The sequence below is a fragment of the Erinaceus europaeus genome, chromosome 20 (assembly GCF_950295315.1).
Source record: "Erinaceus europaeus chromosome 20, mEriEur2.1, whole genome shotgun sequence".
Classification (NCBI taxonomy): Eukaryota; Metazoa; Chordata; class Mammalia; order Eulipotyphla; family Erinaceidae; genus Erinaceus; species Erinaceus europaeus.
In genome coordinates, this window is record NC_080181.1 from 33,891,149 (window position 1) to 33,914,174 (window position 23,026).

The 23,026-nt window shown below is 40.0% G+C and overlaps 1 protein-coding gene across 1 annotated transcript in view; it reads right to left on the reverse strand.

The window, feature by feature from the left end:
- NCAPD3 (non-SMC condensin II complex subunit D3) overlaps positions 1-23,026 on the reverse strand; it is a 92,133-nt gene that overhangs the window by 50,284 nt on the left and 18,823 nt on the right. The window contains exons 8-15 of the mRNA XM_060179886.1: positions 22,277-22,351; positions 14,276-14,401; positions 13,890-14,142; positions 13,498-13,551; positions 13,205-13,294; positions 2,984-3,057; positions 2,352-2,486; positions 822-1,042 (exon numbers count right to left, since the gene is read on the reverse strand). Coding sequence (XP_060035869.1) covers positions 822-1,042; positions 2,352-2,486; positions 2,984-3,057; positions 13,205-13,294; positions 13,498-13,551; positions 13,890-14,142; positions 14,276-14,401; positions 22,277-22,351 — 1,028 coding nt within the window. The remainder of the gene's footprint in view (positions 1-821; positions 1,043-2,351; positions 2,487-2,983; positions 3,058-13,204; positions 13,295-13,497; positions 13,552-13,889; positions 14,143-14,275; positions 14,402-22,276; positions 22,352-23,026) is intronic.

A 23,026-nucleotide genomic window follows, 5' to 3' on the forward strand; every position in this document is an offset into this window, starting at 1 on the left:
CTGCAGGTGGGGAGCCAGGGGCTCGAACCGGGTCCTTAAACCAGTCCTTGCGCTTTGCGCCACCTGCGCTTAATCCAGTGCGCTATAGCCCGACTCCCTCAAAGAGTTTTTATGTGGGTTATATCTACCGATATATGCCACACAAAAAAAATTAAGACATTTAAAAATATTCATCTATTATTTTACCTAAAAATAGCAGTAAGCCAATTACATGTTAATATAAATAATGCAATATATGTTTACAAAAAAATAAATAAATGAATAACTCTCTCAAAACAAAAAAGATCTCATGAGTATAATGGCCTTGTTTTATACTTTTGTAAATATTTTTAGAATCTGACTTAAATAGAAACTGGTGGATATTTTTCCCCCCTTAAACTAGAGCTCTACTAAGCTCTGGCTTGTGGTGGTGCACAGAGCTAAACCTGGGACTTCTGTTGTCTCAGTTTTGAGAGTTGGTTGCCTAAACTACTGTGCTATCTTGCCAGTCCAACTAGAGGATTCAATTAATGTTTCTGCATTCAATTAATTCCAATATAATCATATGACTTTTAAAAAACTCTACCAACTACTATGAAAGAATAAAAGTGAAAAATGACACTTATCTTAATATTATGACAAAAACAATCTGACATCACAAATCCATCACTGTTTGAGAACCACTGCCTTAACCAATTTCCTGCAGTGGGAATGTACCCCTATGACAACCAAAGTCCTGTAAATCAAGATTTCCTCAATAAAATTACATTAAAATTGAAAAAATTAAAAATCAGAAAACCTTTATAACCTTCTCTAAAGAAAATAAGCCATAATTAACATACCTTAATTCCTGGCACTCTGTGCTGAGGAGAGCAAGGAGTGCCCAGGCTAGCACTTGACCATCATCTTCACTGTGAAATTTATTGTGATGCTTAATGTTCTGTAACAGGAGCTGGTCCAGGCATTCCAGAGCCTTCTCCTGCACAGTGCTCTCACAGTCCATCACAACTGGGATGATCCCCTTTAGCCAAGCCTTTTGGATCTGGACACATCTAGGTTTGGCCTGAGGAGTTCAAAATTGGGAAGTTAAAAAGAAGTCTAACACTATTAGACATCTAAGTACTTATCAGTTAAGTCATAATATTTTGAGATATGATAAAAATAGTGGTATGTGTGGTGGGGTGGTGGCACACCTGCTTGAGGATACACATTACAGTGTACAAGGAACTGGTCACTACATATGGGGGAGTGGAGAGCTTCATGATTGGCAAAACAGTACTGCAGGTCTCTCTCTCCCCTTACCTCTCAATTTCTCTGTATCTCTATCCAAAATACATAAAAATAATTTTTTTAAAAAAGTTGTATGCAAAATCATAAATAAACCACTAAAAGAAAAAAAAAATCTCAAAATACTTGTGAAAACAAAGCAACCCCCTGTTATTATAACCATGTACATAGAAATTTTAAACTCATAAAATCACTTTATTTTAATACTAAATGTTTTCTGGAAATTCAAGATCAAGAGCAAATAATGCAAATAATATTCTATTTTTCTACAGAGTGAACAGAACAGACGCTAGGAGATGCTATATGTCCTTCAAAGTAAAAATAAACAGGAGTTTAAAATCCTTCAAAAGCTAACTAATTGGCAGTTAAAACTTATTTCTTTTATAATTTGATGTGCTTTTTATTTGGTGATATCACTTATATGATAATAACAAACAAAAAGTGATCTAGGCCTCTGGCCTAATGTAATGATTTTTACAATTTCTTTTTCTTATTTTTTGTGTCACTGGGATCTTCACATGCAAGATTTCACCATTCTGAGATGATATTTCCAGAGGGTGGGTGGCAGGGGGGAACCCATAGCAACAAAGCTTCCCTCAGTACCACAGTACTCACTATAGGTGTACAGGAGCTCTACTAGCCGAGCCATCTCACTGACTCACAAAAATTATTTTTTAAAATGGGAAAAAATGTAGATAAAGCTATAGATATATAATTAAGTCAACCCATCTCTGTGACCTTGAAAGACTACTACAGTTTTCAATGGAGGGGGATGGGGAGACAGAATTTGGATGATGGGAACTGTGTGGAATTATACCTCTGTTATCTTATAATTTTGTAAATCAATATTAAATCACTAACAAAAATAATTAAAAGAAATATTTTTCTAAAGTGAGACTTAAGCTGAAGCCAAGAAAAGACAACCACTATCAGCAACTGAAAGACCTCTTTCTTTCTCTTCCACTATACAGCTCCACAGTGGACATGTACAGTTTCTAACACCAACTTAATATTTAGAAACAGATAACTATTATGGATGTTTAATATTAAACATCGTGCAGCATACAAAGTGCCTTGTTTCTCACCATAAGAAGTTCAGTAATCGATTGTAAGGCCTGTTTCCGGACAGATACTGCAGGGTCCCGACAATGTTCTTGCAAAATTAATAGGTCTTCTTTCATAGCTGAGATGTCACAGGGTTTCAAAATATTCACTAATACCTAGAGGATAGATATGTAATAAGTGATGACTCATGCAGAGCATAAATACAAAAAGACAGAATGATGACGAATACTTCCTTGAAATTTGTGATTCCCAGAGCTTTTGAAGTCATGAGTCTTTCTCTCTTTCCTCTAGTCACATCCCATCTTTTGGCATCTTATGAAAGCTAAGGCCTCTCTCCAGAGAAACATAAGACCTATATTCTATATAAGTATCTGAAAAATCAGTCCACCATGTTATGAATTTCAATTCTAGAAAAAAATGTGAATGGTACAGACTTGTAATTCTTAAAACAACCTAGCAGGTAATCTAAAAACAGAAATGTTTTAACTCATTTCTGTAATTTACAAGACTAAGACCACTTAACATTAAGTGCAAAGCAAGTTAAGTGATGAATTATGGCCAGAGGGCTTACTTCTTTTTTTTTTTTTTTCCACTTCCAGGCTTTTAGTGCATAACAAGAGTGTATTAATAGATGTCTAGAAAAACCTCACACCTGTATTGAAGACTTCCTAACATTGGTCTTCTCATCCCTGATTCTCTTTCTCAGCATTGCCATGACACATCTTTCTGTTGAGGAAATGTCAAAGAATTATTAAATCTGAAAAAGATCATTAAATGGTATTTAACATGATACTATATGACACCAAGAAAAAATTTTAACCTAAGATTCCCTGATTAGCCTGTTTAAATCCTAAGAGATTAGAATATACAATAGTGCATTAAAAGAAAAATAGCTAATTAGCTATTTACAATAATGCAAAAGGCAGAACAGATTTTATATGTGGGTATACATTCTGGAATATTAAAAATTTAGTTTTAAATCCTGGCTACTACATCTAAAATTCTGAATGCATTATTTAGCATTTCTATTTTATTTAGCTACAAAGAGGAATGTCTAAACCCACAGTGTTTTATTTAAAGACTAAGTAAAATAATATATGACAGCAGCTTTAAAAGATCAATCACATGCCCCTTTACATCATCAAAAATTACTGAAGACTACTAAAAGCTTTTTTATGTAGATTTTATTTCAATCTGAATTAAAAATTGAATTGTAAAAACATTTAATAATTCATTTTATTTTTTCTTTTGATTTTTCTATTATTCAAAAATAACTTCATTTTTTATTTAGCTTTTGGGCTCTGGTTACATCTTCAAAAATTCCACAGTGCGTTTCTGCTCCTCATTAAGGAAAGCATACTTGATCCTGTTATGGACACATTTAGCACATAAGGGGCCACTGTGCTCTGCTGAAATACTTTTTTTCATTTTGGACAGTCTAAGAAGAATGTCAGGTCTTAGAATTTTGGAGGAGCTTGTTGATTGCTTTACATTGGGTTCTAGTTCTCCCCCGCCAAGAGAATTGGATCAGTCCTGCTAATTTCATGGGCCTGCTTGGCCCCGCCCCAAGGAACCCCGAGAGAGGGTTCCTGAGTTCCAGAGTGGAAGAGTTGCAGAGTTCCAGAGTTCCTGAGTTCCAGAGTAAGAGAGAGTGCTTGTGCCGCCGCAAAGAGACAGCAGAGTTCTGTTTGGTGACTAGTTTGTCTTAGTTTATGAATCGTTGTTCCTGAATAAAGAAATACAGCTTCCCTGCCCAGCCGTTGTCTCCGCATCTCTGTTCCCCGCCTGTGAAGCTAGCCCGGCAGGAGCCTACGAATTTTAACAACAAATGGCGCCCACATGGACCTGACCTGCGCATCTCTCAGATAAGTAAAGACAATTTGGCTACCTATGCACTACGGCCTTCTCTTCTGCTTGTGAAGAGATCTCCAAAGGCCTCTGCTCTTTCTTCACAAGACTGTTTTGCTGTTTCTGGAACATTTATCTCTGGAGCACTCTGTGGTTTCCACTCACTCGGGCGAACTCAGAACAGCCAGCGGGAAGAGCCAGCGGGAGGGAGGCGAGGCTCGGAGCTGCTGTTTCCACCTGGTTAAACAGCCAGCCACCGGCTGCACCCAGACAACCCCGCACACCGCGCCCACAGCCCCGCAGCCCGCAGGAGGCCGACGCCAGCACACAAGAGCCCCAAGAGCCCAGCGACAGCACGCAGGAGGCTGATGCCAGCACACAAGAGCCCAATGCCAGCACGCAGGAGCCCGATGCCAGCACGCTGGAGCCCGATGCCAACACGCTGGAGCCCGATTCCACCATGCAGGAGACCGATGCCAGCACGCAGGCCAGCCCACAGGAGCCGGCTCTCCACCGCGTGGCGCAGGGCACTGGACGCGTGATCCCTCCACGCTGCTCGGCCACTGCGAGCAGGGCAGCAGACATGGCAGGGCCATGGGGCAGGGCTGCGGCAGCCTATCATGGCCGCCACACCTAGGCACCTAGGCCCACACCTTCTACAAAACTGGCCCGCCTGCCCTCTTGCTATGAATTCTGGAACGATCCCAGACCTCCCGGACCCCCGGGCTCCCTGCCGAAACTGGGGACATGAGATCTCCAGCCGCCGGTCCGGTCTGAAGGCAGACAAGCTGGAGTACGCAGAGATTTGTACAGAGTATGCAACCTGCAATTCCTAGAAGTGAAGCTGCGCGGGAAGCCACCTCCGGATGGTGAAGCCCCCCGCAACAACTAAGACAGTACAGATTTAAATTCGTGTTTGAAATGACATGTCTTCGTAACAAAGGTTTCTCTCCTTGTGTATTTATGACCATGTTTATGTGTATGTTTAAAGTTTGGTAAACAATAACTTTAAGGTTAAGAATGTAACTTTAAGGCTAAATTCTTACTAGGCAAAGTTAAATGAAAAAGGTTTTCAACGTAATTCTCATAAAGATAAAATTAACTTACATTTAAAGTCTAAGGTAAAAATTAGTTAACAATCAATATATTTTAACTAAGTTGGTCTAAACAAAAGGTTAAATAGACTTGTTGATATGTAAAACTCTCCATTACCTTCTCTATTAGAAATGGTAGATCGCACAATGGCTATGCTAATTATTCTCATGCCTGAGGTTTCCTTTCCTGACTCCATCTTGAATGGGTGTAACAAAAGGTTAAAAAGACGTTGTTGCTATGTAAAAGTCTCAAATTCCTTCTCTATTAGAAATATGCTAATAACAAGTTTTGTTTCATAGTAAGTAAATTGCAGCCAGCTGCCTTTGGGACTCTAGGCCGTTCCCCGCCCCCATGCAAATGCCCGTCGAGGCAAGTAGCCCCCCAGAGACAAGAAATGTTTTTTTTTAAGCTGATAAAGTTTAGCCCACAGAGGCAGATATGGCCCCCTCAGGCCTTCCCTTAGCAGCACACTGGTTCTTGTTACTTGCTTGCATGTTTCTCCATGTTTGTGCCAGTTTCTTTTTATAAAAATGCCTGTACGATACAGGTTCACCCCACACCCTTGATACTGTAGCCATTTAGTTAAAAGAAAAGGGGGAATTGTTGTATGCTTTACATTGGGTTCTAGTTCTCACCCGCCAAGAGAATTGGATCAGTCCTGCTAATTTCACAGGCCCGCTTGGCCCCGCCCCAAGGAACCCCGAGAGAGCGTTCCTGAGTTCCAGAGTGGAAGAGTTGCAGAGTTGCAGAGTTCCTGAGTTCCAGAGTAAGAGAGAGTGCTTGCGCCGCCGCAAAGAGACAGCAGAGTTCTGTTTGGTGATTAGTTTGGTTTAGTTTATGAATCGTTGTTCCTGAATAAAGAAATACAGCTTCCCTGCCCAGCCGTTGTCTCTGCGTCTCTGTTACCCGCCCGTGAACAGGAGCTCCAGTGGTGCAACTGGTTAGTGTGAGGTACTTATACAGAATTTTGGAGACTGAGTTCTGATCAAATAGCCACCTATGGACTGAGCTCCCTTAATATAAATGATATTAAAGCTAATTAACATAGCTAGAACACAACTGGGGGTTCTGCAATGAATGTCATTATCTGAAGGTAAGTGGGCATGGTTGGCCTGTGGGCAAAACAGGGAACAGGGTAGGAAGCCTCAGGGTGACATACAGAGGCAAGCTGCACAGTGGACTCAGGAAAAGAGACTATAGGCCCTTACAATCTGGTCCAGGGGAACTCCCCAAGAGAGCCAAAGTACTAACCTGCCCACAAGGGTTTGCCTTTGTGGCAGAGAGGAAGTCAGTTGACTGGACTCACCTCTCCTCAGTGGAAAGTCATTCTCACATACTAGCATCTCACATATTACCAACAGGTACACAAGCTGAGAAAGTGACTCTGCCCTGCTTAGCAACCCAAGGTGTCTGTGCTTAACATCAGAAGAGTCTAGAAAAGGCAAAGTTCACATTGTAACCCTTCTGCCAAGACCCTGTACATTCAAAGCATTATTAAAGCAGTGTCAAGAACCATATGGACATTCTTCTTTCAATAACCTTCCACTCACTCCCATTACAACTCAGAAACCAAGGAGAAATCCAGCACTATAGCCAAAGTGCTATCTGCTGGTCAACATCAGAAGCTAAGCTAAGTGGCAGGCCCTGTGATAGAAAGTGAGTTTGTTATACAAATCCAGAGGATTTATCAGAGACAGATTCATGAAACACATCATGAAAGTACTTACACTGCAGACACTCAGCTTAACATACAAAAACAGGTTCAAGATCACAATAAAGTGATAAAGGGACTTAAGAAGTACCACCTCATCAATGTGATCAATGGCTTGAAGAAAAAAAAAAATTCAAACCGGGTGATGGAGTATGAAGGACACTTTAAACAGAATGCAGGCTTAGTCTGAAAGCCTTGGATGTACAAGTTAATCATGTAGAAGAAAATTACAGGATTAGAAGACTTAAAAAGCCTCAAAGATAAAAAATGGTTTAGGAAAAATGAAACAACTCTATAAGAAATATCAAACACCATTAAAAAAGGAAACAAAGTTAGCAGGAATTCCAGATGAAAGAGAGAAGAGAACGGAATGACATAGTCAAGGTGTATCTAATATGAGGGAGAAGTAGAGACTTTATCATACAAAGGCTAGCAGAGTTTGCCATTTCCAGACCTGTTGTGCAAGAATTACTGAAAGGAATTCCAGCCATGTTGGAAATAGACAAGGAACCTGTATGCTCTTGCTGCTACCAAAGTAAAAACTACAACATGGAAAAGAAGCACTGAAATGATCTTTGAGCTCAAATGAATTAACAGCAAAAGGAAAAAAAGGGGGGGTAGGATATAAGTGATTAGGATAGAAAAGCTCACAAGTAAGGTAAAATGTTGTTCTTGGCTTGTTTCCATGCCACTAGACCATCCTAAAATTTATCCTCTAACAAAATTAGTTGTCCAAAACCCCTGGTAGCAGGTACCAAGAGGGTTGGCAAAGCGCTGACATTTGCATATGGCATGCACCCATGCCAGGATAGCCTGAGGGTACTTCTTCCGCTAGTGCTCTCTGGGTTGGAGAGAACTCAACTGGAGCCGATCTAGGCTGCTGCGTGGGAGAGGGATCAGGAACTCGTGCCGCACCAACTTCGCAGGAGATACACTCTGGAACTCTCGGAGCCAGAAAGCAATTTCCAAGTGTCTTTAATCAGAAGAGCAGCTGTTTTTATACTCTCCAAGTAGGGTGGAAACAGGATGTGATATAGAGAGGGTGGAGAGAAAAGTGACTGGTGAAAATCAGAGTGTGACAAGGAGGGGGCGGAGCAGGTGAGAATCCTATCACTGAACCACCAATGCCCTGGAGGGAGTGCTTTATGTAAAAGTGATTTATGTAAATAGACCAAAGCTTTGAATGGGATTAAATCTATCCCTATATAGGCATATGGTTAAGCAGAAGCCAGGGGGAGCTGGCATACTATCCAACAGGAAACAACATAGAAAAATCAGAAGTAGGTGTCTTTAGAGGACAGAACTTGTGTGCCTGAGGTCCTGAAGGCTGGAGGTTCAACTACATGCCAGAGCTGAGCAGTGCTCTGATCTTTCTGTCACTCATAAATGAATAAATATTTTTTTAAAGGCAGGTTTCTTGAAAAGGTTAACTCAAACTGGAAAGATCAGAAATGAACAAGGTAACATTACTACTAACCTTACAGAGGTCAAAGGAATTACAATGGAACATCATCCCACAAATAATTTATTTCCACATATTAAGTTATCTAGATAAGATAAATTTCCACAAGATTCAAACTGTTGAAACTGATTAGCAAAACAAAGTCTGAGCAGCCATTTCTCCTTCAGTCTACAGAGATATTAGTGTTAAGGAAAATAAGGGTCATAACACCTAGTGCTCTGGCCAAACCTCTTTTGCAGTCTTCAGATATCTGAAATTTCATGTTCTCAGAACATTTTCAAAATTTTATTTTGCCACCAGGGTTATCTCTGGGGCTGGGTGACTGCATGAGTCCACCACTACCAATGACCACTTTTTCCCTTCCCTTCCCTTCCCTTCCCTTCCCTTCCCTTCCCTTCCCTTCCCTTCCTTTCCCTTCCCTTCCTTTCCCTTCCCTCCCCCTCCCCTCCCCTTCCTTTCCTCCCCTCCCTTTCCCTTTTCTTTCCTTTTTCTCTTTTTGATAAACAGAAAGGGAAAACATAAAGGGAGAGAGAAAGAGGGACACCTGAAGCTTTGCTTCAACACTCATGAAGCTTCTGCCTGAAAGTGGGGACTGGGGTCAACGCCCATGTTCAGCGGGGAAGCAATTACAGAAGCCAGACCTTCCACCTTCTGCAACCCACAACGACCCTGGATCCATACTCCCAGAGGGATAGAGAATGAGAAAGCTATAGGGGAGGGAATACGATATGGAGAGTGGGTGGTGGGAATTGTGTGGAGTTGTACCCCTCCTATCCTACAGTTTTGTTAATGTCTCCTTTCTTAAAAAAAATAAATAAATAAATAAATTACACTAAAAAAAAAAAAAAAAGTGGGGACTGGGGGCTTGACTGAGGTCCTTTTACTACAAAGTGTGTCACCATTAAGCTTCTAATTATTAGAGCTTTCTTTATATCCCTGGGGGGGTTCGGATGTCTATAAATCTGTCATAGCTAAGCCAAGGAAGAATGCATTTGCAGATTTCTGTAGCAACTATGATTCCATGAAAAGATTTTGAGTATGAGGAAGGCTGGCGTCTTTCAGAATATAAATGGTTTTGGAAAGTGAAGAATTACGTTGGGTTGATTTCCGTGGAAATTTGTCACTTGATCTATGTTCCTGAACTAGGAGGCATGAATATTTGTGTTAAGGAACAGTTTTTCTTGATATATAGTTAGTAGATACTAGGACCTTTTCTCCCCAAATGGGAAAAGAAATTGAATATACCTGCAATAAAGAAGATTGAATTAGTAATCAAAAAACTTCCTACACATGCATATAGGCCCAGGAAAAGAAGATGTTAGTCAAGAATTCTCCCAATTATTAAATGAAAAAATCATTTCATTATAAACTCAAGAAAATGAAGAATTTCCCACCTCATTCCGTAAAGTTAATATTACACAAATTGTAAACTAATAAAAAAAAATTCTGAAGGGGAGTCGGGTTGTAGTGCAGCGGGCTAAGCGCAGGTGGTGCAAAGCACAAAGGACCAGCATAAGGATCCCGGTTCGAACCCCGGCTCCCCACCTGCAGGGGAGTCGCTTCACAGGCGGTGAAGCAGGTCTGCAGGTGCCTATCTTTCTCTCCTCATCTCTGTCTTCCCCTCCCTCTCTCCATTTCTCTCTGTCCTATCCAACAACGACAACAACAATAATAACTACAACAATAAAACAACAAGGGCAACAAAAGGGAATAAATAAATAAAATAAATATATAAAAAATTTTTTTTTTAAATTCTGAAGAAAACAACAGATCAAAGATCCTTATGAGTATAGACCTAGAACTATCAAAGTATCTGAAAATCAAAACTAGCAAGATATAAAGAAGATTACACACAAAGCATGGGTTTCACTCCAGGAATAAAATGTTGGTCCACCAAATAAAAATCAACAAACAATACCAAAGTAATAGGGCAAAGGATAAAATCCACATGGTTGTTTTCATGTTTAGATGCAGAAAAGCATTTGTAAAATCAAAGAGCATTTTATGACAAAAACACTTAACAACAGAAGAAAATTTCACACTGATAAAAGCTACTTACAAAAAAACACACTAAACATCACAATGTTAAAATACTGAAAGCTTTCCCTTCACGTACAGACAAAAGACAAGGATGTCTATTCTTTTTCACTTCTTCTCAACACTGTATTAGATTCTAGCCAAGGAAAATGGCCAGGAAGATGAAATAAAAGGTACTGAAATTGGAAATGAACAAATAAAACTATGCACAGATGGCATACTCTTATATATAGAAAACCCTAAAGATTACACACACAACAACAGCAACACTATTAAAGCTAGTAACAAGGTTTAGGATATAAAAATAATCATTTAAAGTTAGTTGTAAAAACTGACAATGAACCTTTTAAAAATAAACAAGGAATGCAGTTTCAGCTTGGGAAATGGTATGGCAAAGAGTAGAGAAGTTGAAGGTGAGAGGCCCCAGGTTCAAGTCTCAGCACTGCATAATGCCAGAGCTCAGCAGCTCTGGTGTCTCTCTCATAAAAATGGAAGGGACCGAGTGGTAGCCCACCTGACTGAATGCACAAATTACAAGTTACAATGCTCAAAGACTGGGGTTCAAATCCTCCAGTTCCCACCTGCAGGGAGGAGAAACCTTCACAAGTAGTGAATTAGGTCTGCAGGTGTCTGTCTCTTTCTTTGTATTTTCCCCCTTTCCTCTTGATATCTGGCTGTCTCTGTCTAATAAGGATAATTAAAAAAATTTTTAAAGAGGAGTTAATAGTGACAGGTGGTGGTGCACCTGGTTGAGCACACATATTACAATGCACTAGGACCCACATAGGGAAAGTTCTTCAAGTGGTGAAGCAGTGTTGGCATGTGTCTCTCTCTCCCCCTCTCTATCATTCGTTTCCCTCTCAATTTCTGGCTGTCTCTACCCAATAAATAAAGATAATACCAAAAAATTTTAATGGAATTAATAAAGCAAAAATAAAGTAAATTAAAAAATAAATCTAGGGAGTTGGGTGGTAGCGCAGTGGGTTAAGCGCACGCGGTGCAAAGCGTAAGGACCTGTGTAAAGATCCCGGTTCGAGCCCCAGGCTCCCCACCTGCAGGGGAGTTGCTTCACAGACGGTGAAACAGGTCTACAGGTGTCTGTCTTTCTCTCCCTCTCTCTGTCCTCCCCTCCTCTCTCCATTTCTCTCTGTCCTATCCAACAACAACAACAATAATAACAAGGGCAACAAAGGGAATAAATTAATATTAAAATAAATAAATAAATAAATCTTAAAAATTAATTAATTTCATTTATAATACTCCATAAATAATAAATACTTGAGAATTTTAAAAAGCAAGAGTTAATGCACTACAAGCTAAGTCTTTCTAAATAAATAGAAAGACATCCCATATTCCCAGATTACAGAGCATAATGTTGTTAAGGTGGCAATACATCCCAACCTTTGATGCCAATTAATCTCAGTCAAAATCCAAACTGGCTGTATTTGGAGAAATTCAAAAGAGCCAATACTAAAATTCATGTGGAATATAAAAGACACAGAATAATTAAACCAGTATTGAAAAACAATGGAATGTCAATGGAACAGAAATGAGTACACAAATACATATAAATATCTATGGTCAATATTTTAACTTTTGACAAGCATTCAAAGGTGAAAAGAGTTGGAACAATAACTCATCAGGTAGGGTACTTATTTTAGTCTTAGCCCCAATACCACACAGGAAGAACTATGGCTCCAGCACTGTAGAGTGTCTTTCCTTCCCACTCTCCTTCACTTCATCCCAATGAAAAAGTAGCCTGTCAAGAGACTGGCTCACTTAATGATGGCCTTCTTGGTCACTGCCAGGCTACACCATCACCTGGGGCCCTAGTTAAGGAATCGTTGGACTCCCACCATAGATTCAATTGGCTTAGACATCTAATACATCTCCCTCTCCACCATCACTAGTCACTTCCATCAGGAACATCATCGAGCCTCTTTGGGCTTCTTCAGAACTGTACCATCACTATGAACCAATGGTAGAGACTGCCCCTCTCTCCAAAGGGAGGCTGGGTCATCCTACTCTGCCATTGTAGTTCTCAGAGTTATTTTATTTAGTTGTTTATTCATTTATCTGATAGAGAGAGCCAGAAATCGAGTGGGGAGGGGGTGATAGGGAGAGAGACAGAGAGACACCTGGAGCACTGCCTCACCACTTGTGAAGCGACTCCCCTGCAGGTGGGGAGCTAGGGGCTCGAATCAGGATCCTTACATCTGTCCTTGTGCTTTGCGCCACATGTGCTTAACCCACTGTGCTACCGCCTGACTCCCACTAACCTTTTTTAATGACTATATGGGATGGCTCTGGACTCCTCTCCTGGGGACGTAGGATGCAGAGTACAGGTAACACAGGGTCTCTTTCACTGATGTATTGAACCAGAGTAGTCTAGCCTTTCTGCCTAAGCATCAGAGACTTAGGAAGAAAGAAAGAAACCTAGACTGTATAGTAGACAGATGTAGTAGTAGATGGATTTGGAACCTACTGTCAAATTCTCTTTCTGCCTGGTTGCATGATCTTTTTAACTAGAAAAAAACAAATGGAAAAAAAAAAGGGGGGGGCAAGGACCCACACTTACTGATTTCAAAAATTACTACAAAGAAACAATAACACAGGATGGCCCTGACATTATGACAACAAAATTTCAAGGTGTTTAGATTTTACTTTCAGTTGTCTGAAATTCAATATTACTTATTTAGTAGTGACAAAAAGTGACATACCCCCAGGTCTAGTTGTTTCACCACAGCTGTCTGTATTTATCACCTCTGAGTCTCCTGAAGGATTAGATGTCTGCTTCTGAGAGGAAGATGCTTAAAAATAACAAATTAAATAAGGAGTCACCAAGATAGAATTTTGTTGTACCTTCTACTAATATAAACATCACATATTACACATTTAAGGTAGTATACCACTGTTGAAATGAATTTTTTATTTGATGAAAAAATAAGCTTATATGGAGATAAAAATATTTTTCAAATATTCAGCAAATCCTTTCAATAAATAGACTGATTACCTGAACTTCTCACTAAGGTGCCAGAATGGCTTTCTATTCTTGAAATTGCAGGACCTGAAAACAGACAGAAAGGGAAAAGTCACAGTACCAAAAACCCCAAGTAAACATCCATAGAAGAATACAAATCAAGATAAGCGGGTCTAAAGGCAAGACAAGTTCTAAACTGCTGAGAATAATGTTCTTCTTGTGTAAACACTTGAAATGGATACCTGTCTATATCCAATGGTGCAAACTGACAGTAAAAACAATTGAAAATCTCACCTCTGAAATACAAATAATGTGACATACTTCTAAGGCCTTACAAATACAGCAGACTTGTCTATTTAAAAAGTTATGCAGTGACAAAATATGTAATCCAATTTCTCATCAAGTACAATAGTTGCCTCACTTACTGTTAATCAGAAGTTCCAGGATGCTCTCTGATGCAGAAGTAACAGAGAGCTCTAGGCAGTGTGCAAAACTAGACAAAGCCTTGCTGCGGACAGTTGGTGCTTTGTCTGAACAACGGTCAAACATGATTTCCTGCACCAAGAACTTATGCTTCAAAAACTTCTGATGTTCTGAGGAAATATTGTTATCCTCCTCTCTTTCAGGTAGTTCTAAGAGAGCTAAAGCAACATCCAGAGTAAAAACCCTGTGTGGGATCTGGTAAAGCAAAATCACAAGAGTTATCATTAGATGGGAAGAAAACCCAAAGGATCCCTGCTTGTGTACTCAGACCTTACTGTCAGGAGAAGGTTGCAGAAGACTAAAGATTTTATGCTGATGTATCTCCTACCTTAGAACTTCGTGAGTATTTATAAAGCCAGGCAATGAAGGTAGCGTATTCCCCACAAGGAAGTTTGTTGAGCAGCTGGACCAGGGACTGAGCTGCATAGGTCCGATATTCTGATTTATCTGTCACCTGAAACACAAATACTGAGATGTCTTCTGCACTGCTGCTGGAATGTAAACTGGTCCAGGCTCTATGGAGAGCAGTATGGAAAACTCTCATAAGGCTAGACATGGACCCCGTATGAACCAGTAATCCCTCTCCTAGAGATATACCCCCAAGGACTCCATAACACCACACCAAAAAGAAATGTGTACACCTATGTTCATAGCAGTACAATTCGTAATAGCTAAAACCTGGAAGCAACCCAGGTGCCCAACAACAGATGAGTGACTGAGAAAGCTGTGGTATATATACACAATGGAATACTATGCAGCTATTAAGAACAATGAACCCACTTTCTCTGACCCATCTTGGATGGAGCTAGAAGGAATTATATTAAGTAAGCTAAGTCAGAAAGATAAAGAGGAGTACGGCATGATCCCACTCATAAACAGAAGATGAGAAAGAAGAACAGAAAGGGAAACTCAAAGCAGGATCTAACTGAATTTGGAGCAGGACACCAAAGTAAAAACCGTGGGTTGAGGGTGAGGGTGGATGTTCAGCTTCACAGGGGGGTTGGGGGGTGGGGGTGGCGGAGGGAGGAGGGATGGGATGTCTTTGTACACTCCTATCAATTTGCAGTCAGATAAATCACTATTTAATTAATATGAGGGGGAAACTGATTGAATGTCTCAAACTTTTTAAAGCACAGACTGAGTCTTTTTAATACATAGGCTGAGTCTTTGATATGTTGATTTTCTTAAAGGCTTAGACCAGAGAGAACAGAAGCAACTGGTGGCATAGCTATATACAAATAATGTCAAAGGACATAAATTATGGTGATGTTGTGTATGATACAGCAAATCCTAACAAAGGGATATTTCAAAGTTAACCCAATTGCCCAATAATGTGATTATAGCAATAACTATCTATTGTCTTCTTAAACACTAAGACAGCAGGAACCTCCTGCTTCCTCAATAGAACCTATATTTCCCCCAGCCCTGGAACCTCTAGAGTGGGGCTCACTTTCCTGCACGTTTCTCTCAATTCATACTAAATGATATCAATGCAACAAGTACCACCTCAGCATGCTTCACTTCAGACTGTGTCCAGAGATGTCAGGCATGGAATGCCAACCCTTCACACTCATTCCTTGGGTGAGACCTTTCCTTCATAGTATTCTCTAATTCCATTCCAGAAGGTTCACTTCCTAACAAAGTCCCAAAACCTAGATATAAACCAGGTCCTGTAAGATAGAGCGTATGTTCACATATATTCATAAATTAGGGCAAAATATATACCTGAAAGCAAAAATACACAATAGTCTATAATGAGTCAGTATAAAATTCATAATGAAATAGTGTCTACTTAGACTTAGATACCCTCCTCACCTACTTCCTATTACAGTTCTCTCACTCACTCCAAAGCTAACCTCATCAAAGCAAGGACTGCAAAAGCTGAATAAGGGCAAGAGACTGGCATACTTTAACGGTGACTCTTTAGTCACTATTAGGCCACCCCATCAGCTGGGGCCCTACTCGGGGAGTCCTGAAATTCCCAAACAGACTTGATGGGCCTAGACCTCAAATAAATCCCTCTCTCCATTGTTACCAGTCATGTCTATCAGGAACAACAAAATAGACCCCTTTGTGGACCCCCCCAAAGGACCTTGCCCTCAACTTGGATCAAGAATGGTAGAGATGGGACACAGCTAAAGCAGTACTGAGAGGGAAACTTATAGCCATACAATCACATATTAAACACCAAGAAGAAGCTCAAATGAAAGACCTTACTGCACACCTCAAGGACTTAGAGGAAGAGGAACAAAGCAACCCTAAAAGCAACCCTAAAGCAACCAGAAGGACAGAAATCAAAAGCAACCAAAACCCTAAAGCAACCAGAAGGACAGAAATCACTAAAGTTAGAGCAGAAATAAACAACATCGAAAATAAAAGAACCATACAAAAGATCAATGAAGCCAAATGTTGGTTCTTTGAAAGATTAAACAAAATTGACAAACCCCTAGACAGACTCACCAAACAAAAAAGAGGAAAGATTCCAATTAATAGAATTGTAAACGATGGAGGAGATATCACAACTGACACCACAGAAATCCAGAGAATCCTGCGAAACTTCTATAAAGAACTATATGCCACCAAGCTAGAGAATCTGGAAGAAATGGAACAATTCCTAGAAACATATGCCCTTCCAAAACTGAACCAAGAAGAACTACAAAATCTAAATGCACCAATCACAGACAAAGAAGTTGAAACCGTTATTAAGAATCTCCCCAACAACAAAAGTCCTGGACCAGATGGCTTCACAAACGAATTCTACATAACTTTCAGGAAACAGTTAATATCCATACTTCTTAAGCTTTTCCATAAGATTGAAGAAACAGGAATACTCCCTTCCACCTTCTATGAAGCCAACATCACCCTGATACCAAAAGCTGATAGGGACACAACAAAAAAGGAAAACTACAGACCAATATCTCTGATGAACATAGATGCCAAAATATTAAACAAGATCTTGGCCAACCGGATACAGCAATATATCAAAAAGATTGTTCATCACGCCCAAGTGGGATTCATCCCAGGAATGCAAGGCGGGTTCAACATCCGTAAGTCAATCAATGTCATTCACCACATCAATAAAAGCAAGGCCAAAAACCACATGATTATCTCAATAGATGCAGAGAAAGCCTTTGACAAAATCCAACACCCATTCATGCTCAAAACTACAAAAAATGGGAATAGATGGGAAATTCCTCAAGATTGTGGAGTCTATGTATAGCAAACCTACAGCCAACATCATACTCAATGGACAGAAGCTGAAAGCATTCCCCCTCAGATCGGGGACTAGACAGGGCTGTCCACTGTCACTGTTACTCTTCAACATAATATTGGAAGTTCTTGCCATAGCAATCAGGCAAGAGAAAGAAATCAAAGGAATACAGATTGGAAGGGAAGAAGTCAAGCTCTCACTATTTGCAGAAGATATGATAGTATACATAGAAAGACCTAAAGAATCCAGCAGAAAATTACTGGAAGTTATTAGGCAATATAGCAAGGTGTCAGGCTACAAAATCAATGTACAAACATCAGTGGCATTTCTTTATGCAAACACTAAATCTGAAGAAGAAGACATCCAGAAATCACTCCCATTTACTGTCTCAGCAAAATCAATCAAATACCTAGGAATAAAGTTGACCAAAGAAGTGAAAGACTTGTATGCTGAAAACTATGAGTCGCTACTCGAGGAAATAGAAACTGATACCAAGAAATGGAAAGATATCCCATGCTCATGGATTGGAAGAATAAATATCATCAAAATGAATATTCTCCCCAGAGCCATATACAAATTTAATGCAATACCCATCAAAGTTTCACCAAGCTTCTTTAAGAGAATAGAACAAACACTACAATCATTTATCTGGAACCTGAAAACACCTAGAATTGCCAAAACCATCTTGAGGAAAAGAAACAGAAATGGAGGCATCACACTCCCAGACTTTAAACTATGTTATAAAGCCATCATCATCAAAACAGCATGGTACTGGAACAAAAATAGGCACACAGACCAATGGAACAGAACTGAAAGCCCAGAAATAAATCCCCACACCTATGGACATCTAATCTTTGATAAGGGGGCCCAAAGGAGTAAATGGAAGAAGGAGGCTCTCTTCAATAAATGGTGCTGGGAAAACTGGGTTGTAACATGCAGAAGAATGAAATTGAACCACTTTATCTCACCAGAAACAAAACTCAACTCCAAATGGATCAAAGACCTAGATGTCAGACCAGAAACAATCAAATACTTAGAGGAAAACATTGGTAAAACACTTTCCCACCTACACCTCAAGGACATCTTTGATGAATCAAGCCCAATTGCAAGGAAGAATAAAGCAGAAACAAACCAATGGGACTACATCAAATTGAAAAGCTTCTGCACATACAAAGAAACTATTAAACAAACAGAGAGACCCCTCACAGAATGGGAGATCTTCACATGCCATACATCAGACAAGAAACTAATCACCAAAATATATAAAAAGCTCAGCAAACTTAGCACGAAAAAAGCAAATGACCCCATCCAAAGATGGGCAGAGGATATGAACAAAACATTCACCACAGAGGAGATCCAAAAGGCTAACAAACATATGAAAAACTGCTCTAGGTCACTGATTGTCAGAGAAATGCAAATTAAGACAACACTAAGATACCACCTTACTCCTGTAAGAATGGCATACATCAAAAAGGACAGCAGCAACAAATGCTGGAGAGTATGTGGGGACGGAGGAACCCTTTTACATTGCTGGTGGGAATGTAAATTGGTACAGCCTCTGTGGAGAGCAGTCTGGAAAACTCAGAAGGCTAGACATGGACCTTCCATATGATCCAGTACTTCCTCTCCTGGGGTTATACCCCAAGGACTCCATAACACCCAACCAAAAAGAGGTGTGCACTCCTATGTTCATAGCAGCTCAATTCATAATAGCTAAAACCTGGAAGCAACCCAGGTGCCCAACAACAGATGAGTGGCTGAGAAAGCTGTGGTATATATACACAATGGAATACTATGCAGCTATTAAGAACAATGAACCCACCTTCTCTGACCCATCTTGGACAGAGCTAGAAGGAATTATGTTAAGTGAGCTAAGTCAGAAAGATAAAGATGAGTATGGGATAATCCCACTCATCAACAGAAGTTGAGTAAGAAGATCTGAAAGGGAAACTAAAAGCAGGACCTGACCAAAATGTAACTAGGGCACCAAAGTAAAATCCCTGTGGTGAGGGGTAGACATGCAGCTTCCTGGGACAGTGGGGGGTGGGAGTGGGTGGGAGGGATGGGTCACAGTCTTTTGGTGGTGGGAATGGTGTTTATGTACACTCCTAGCAAAATGTAGACATATAAATCAGTAGTTAATTAATATGAGGGGGAAAATCAATTGTATGTCTCAAAGTTTTTCAAAACACAAACTGAATCTTTTTAATATATAGGCTGTGTATTTGATATGCGGACTCTCTCAAAAGCCTAGACCAAGTAGATTAGAAACATCCAATAGCACAGCTATATACAAGATACTGGATACTGTACAGCAAACCATAACAAAAGGACTTTTCAAAGTTAACCCAATTACCAAATAATGTGATGATAACATTAACTATCGATTGTCTTTTGGAACCCTAAGACAGCAGGAACCTTAACATCTCCACTATAGAGCCCCTACTTCCCCCAGTCCTGGAACCCTTGGATAGGGCCCACTTTCCCATATGCCTCTCCCAATCCATACCAAATAATATTGCATCCGCCAATCACAACCTAACCAACGCAACGATTGCCACCTCAACATGCTTCACCTCAGACTGTGTCCAGAGACTTCACGTGTGGAATGACAACCCTTCAGCTTCATTACTCGGGTGAGACCTTTCCTTTTATAGTACACTCTAATTTCATCTCAGGTGGTTCACTTTCTAACAAAGTCCCATAACCTAGATATACACCAGTTTCTGTGAGAGAGAGCTTATGTTCACACGTATCCATAAACTACTACAAAATATATACCTGAAAGCAGAAGTACACTAGAGTTTGCAGTGAGTACCTCCCTAACACTTCCTCTTCACGATTCCAAGCTTTGGGTCCATGATTGCTCAACAATTTGTTTGGCTTCGTATGTTAACTCTCTTTTCAATCACCAGGTTCCAGATGCCACCAGGATGCTGGCCAGGCTTCCCTGGATTGAAGACCCCACCAATGTGTCCTGGAGCTCAGCTTCCCCAGAGACCCACCCTACTAGGAAAAGAGAGAGGCAGACTGGGAGTATGGACCGACCAGTCAACGCCCATGTTCAGCGGGGAAGCAATTACAGAAGCCAGACCTTCTACCTTCTGCAACCCTCAATGACCCTGGGTCCATGCTCCCAGAGAGATAGAGAATGGGAAAGCTATCAGGGGAGGGGGTGGGTTATAGAGATTGGGTGGTGGGAATTGTGTGGAGTTGTACCCCTGCTACCCTATGGCTTTGCTAATTAATCCTTTCTTAAATTAAAAAAAAAAAAAAAAAAGAATGGTAGAGAATATTCCAACCTCTGAAGGGAGGATGGACAACATACTCTATGCTACACCTGAGGAAGACGGGTCCTGATATTGCGGTAGCTTGGAATGTTCCTACTTATGACCACAGAATGTAAGCTCAGATCTACAGAGATGCAGCGGTCACATAGGCTCCTAAGCTGAATATGGACCCCAGATCACATCAAATTGATGGGGTTTACAAACAACAATATTTATACATCTTTCCCATATTTAGGAGCTAATCTCTTCTCTGATCCATGATCCAGCTTTCTGGTCCTTCCAGAAAAGCCATGACATCATCTCCCCAGACAATAATTAGGATCCACCTGCATATCAAATTTCAGGCTCAGGCAAAAACAAAAACCAAAAACAAACAAACAAAAACACAAGTATAGCCACAGGCCCTTTAAATATAACTAAAATATGTTTCTGTTCTAGTTATCTATAAAACAGAGATTCCCCCCGCCCCAACTGTTCACCTGCACTATTCCAGCCTTTAGGTCCATGATTGGTCAACAACTTGTTTGTCTTTGTATGTTAACTCTCTTTTCAACCACCAGGTTCCAGATGCCAGCAGGATGCCAATGAGACTTCCCTGGACAGACAACCCCACCAATGTGTCCTGTAGCTCTGCTTTCCCAGAGCCCTTCCCCAGTAGGGAAAGAGAAAGACAGGCTGGGAGTATGGATCGACCTGCCAATGCCTGGGTTCAGCGGGGAGGCAATTACAGAAGCTAGATCTTCAACCTTTTGCATCCCAGAAAGGACGTTGGGTCCATACTCGCAGAGGGTTAAAGAGTAGGAAAGCTATCAGGGCAGGGGATGAGATACAGAGTTCTGGTGGTGGGAATTGTGTGGAGTTGTACCCCTCTTATCCTAATGTTTAGTCAATGTTTCCTTTTTATAAATAATATAATTTTAAAAAACAATATTAAAAAAAGAAATATAAATTTAGCATAACATTTCAGAATTTATGAACCCCTAGGATTCATGTAAATCAAGAACCATCTGTTCAAAGTGTTAAACAAAACACAAACTAACCATCAGACATTAAGGAGACAGTATAGCAGTAACATAGAACCTGAGTACAAGAAGTTCCAGATTTGAGTTCTTGGCACAAGAAATAGCCATAGCTGAGCTGTGCTCCAGTCAAAAATAAAATTGAGACATAATAATAGAATTTGGATATTGATTGTGACTATATATTTGATAAGGAATTACTGTGTATTTTTGTTACACAAGCCAATGTTTTGTGATTAGGTTTTTAAAGCATTTTTAATCCCTAGAGATACATATGAACTTTTCATGATAAAAGTATATAAAGCAATGTGCTCTAAAAAATTCCAGTGTGCAGGTGGGGGAAATAGCATGATAGTTATGCAAAAAGACTCTCATGCCTGAGGCTCCAAAGTCCTAGGTTCAATCCCCAGCATCACTATAAGTCAGAGCTGAGCAGTGCTCTGCTGTTTCTCTATCTGTATCTCTCTCAAAAATAAATAAACAAAAAATTCCAGTGTGCATGTTATATCTAAAAGGGGTATAAATGACACAAAATTATGGAAGATGATTGCTCATTACCTTATTCTGTTTCTTGAAACACTTTATCTTCATATTTTCCAAAATTAAAAATCCCCCCCCCCCGCACCCCTCCCCACCCTCCCACAGAAAAAAAAGAACATCCTGTTAAGGGGAACATCTATTAACTATAGCAAATAAAACTACACTTTGCAAAGATATAGATTCATTCTCAAGAACAAACACATGTATTTTCCTTCACATGTGTGCTATATTCTTACCAGTATTATTACTATGATTAAAGTAAACAGTACCTTGGCACAGATGTGTTGCAGTAAGATGCGAAGAACTGGAAATATGTTTTCCTTTAATTCATCTACAAGAGAGCTATTTAAAAAAAAACATTGTTATAATAACCTTTAATTCTGATATTAATTTCCCTTGACTGTCCTCAAAATTACTACTAAATCATATATATTAAAAGCAGTCAACCTCCATATGGCAAGCATGACTTCACAGAATAAAAACATAAAGTATCACAGTGGAAAACTATTAACTATTTCCTGTGGATGGTTTGAGAGGGTGATTGCCAAATGACAGCTGCAGTCAACAAGAAGCAAAAATATGATCGCTGTGATGCCTTAAGAAGACTTATCCTTTAGGGGTAAATAATAGGTTAAGTCACAGTACCACCTTGTGGTAGCTCAATGAAGTGCTAATACCTCAGTGTATTTGTAACATTACCTCTTCAATTTTTTTTTTTTCCTTTTACTTTGGATAGAGGGGAAAAAATGAGAGAAGGGGAGAGATAGGAAGAGAGACACCTGCAGCACTGTTTCACCACTTGTAAAGCTTTTCCCTGTAGGTGAGGACCAGGGGCTTAAAGCTAGGTACTTGTGCACCCCACTAGGTGTGACACTGTCCAGCTCCAATTCTTCTATTTTATTTTATTTATTTATTTATTATTTTAGTAGAGTACTGCTCAGCTCTGGCTTATGGTGGTGCTGGGGATTGAACCTGGGACCTTGGAGCCACAGGCATGAGAGCCCCCTTCTTCTATAGAA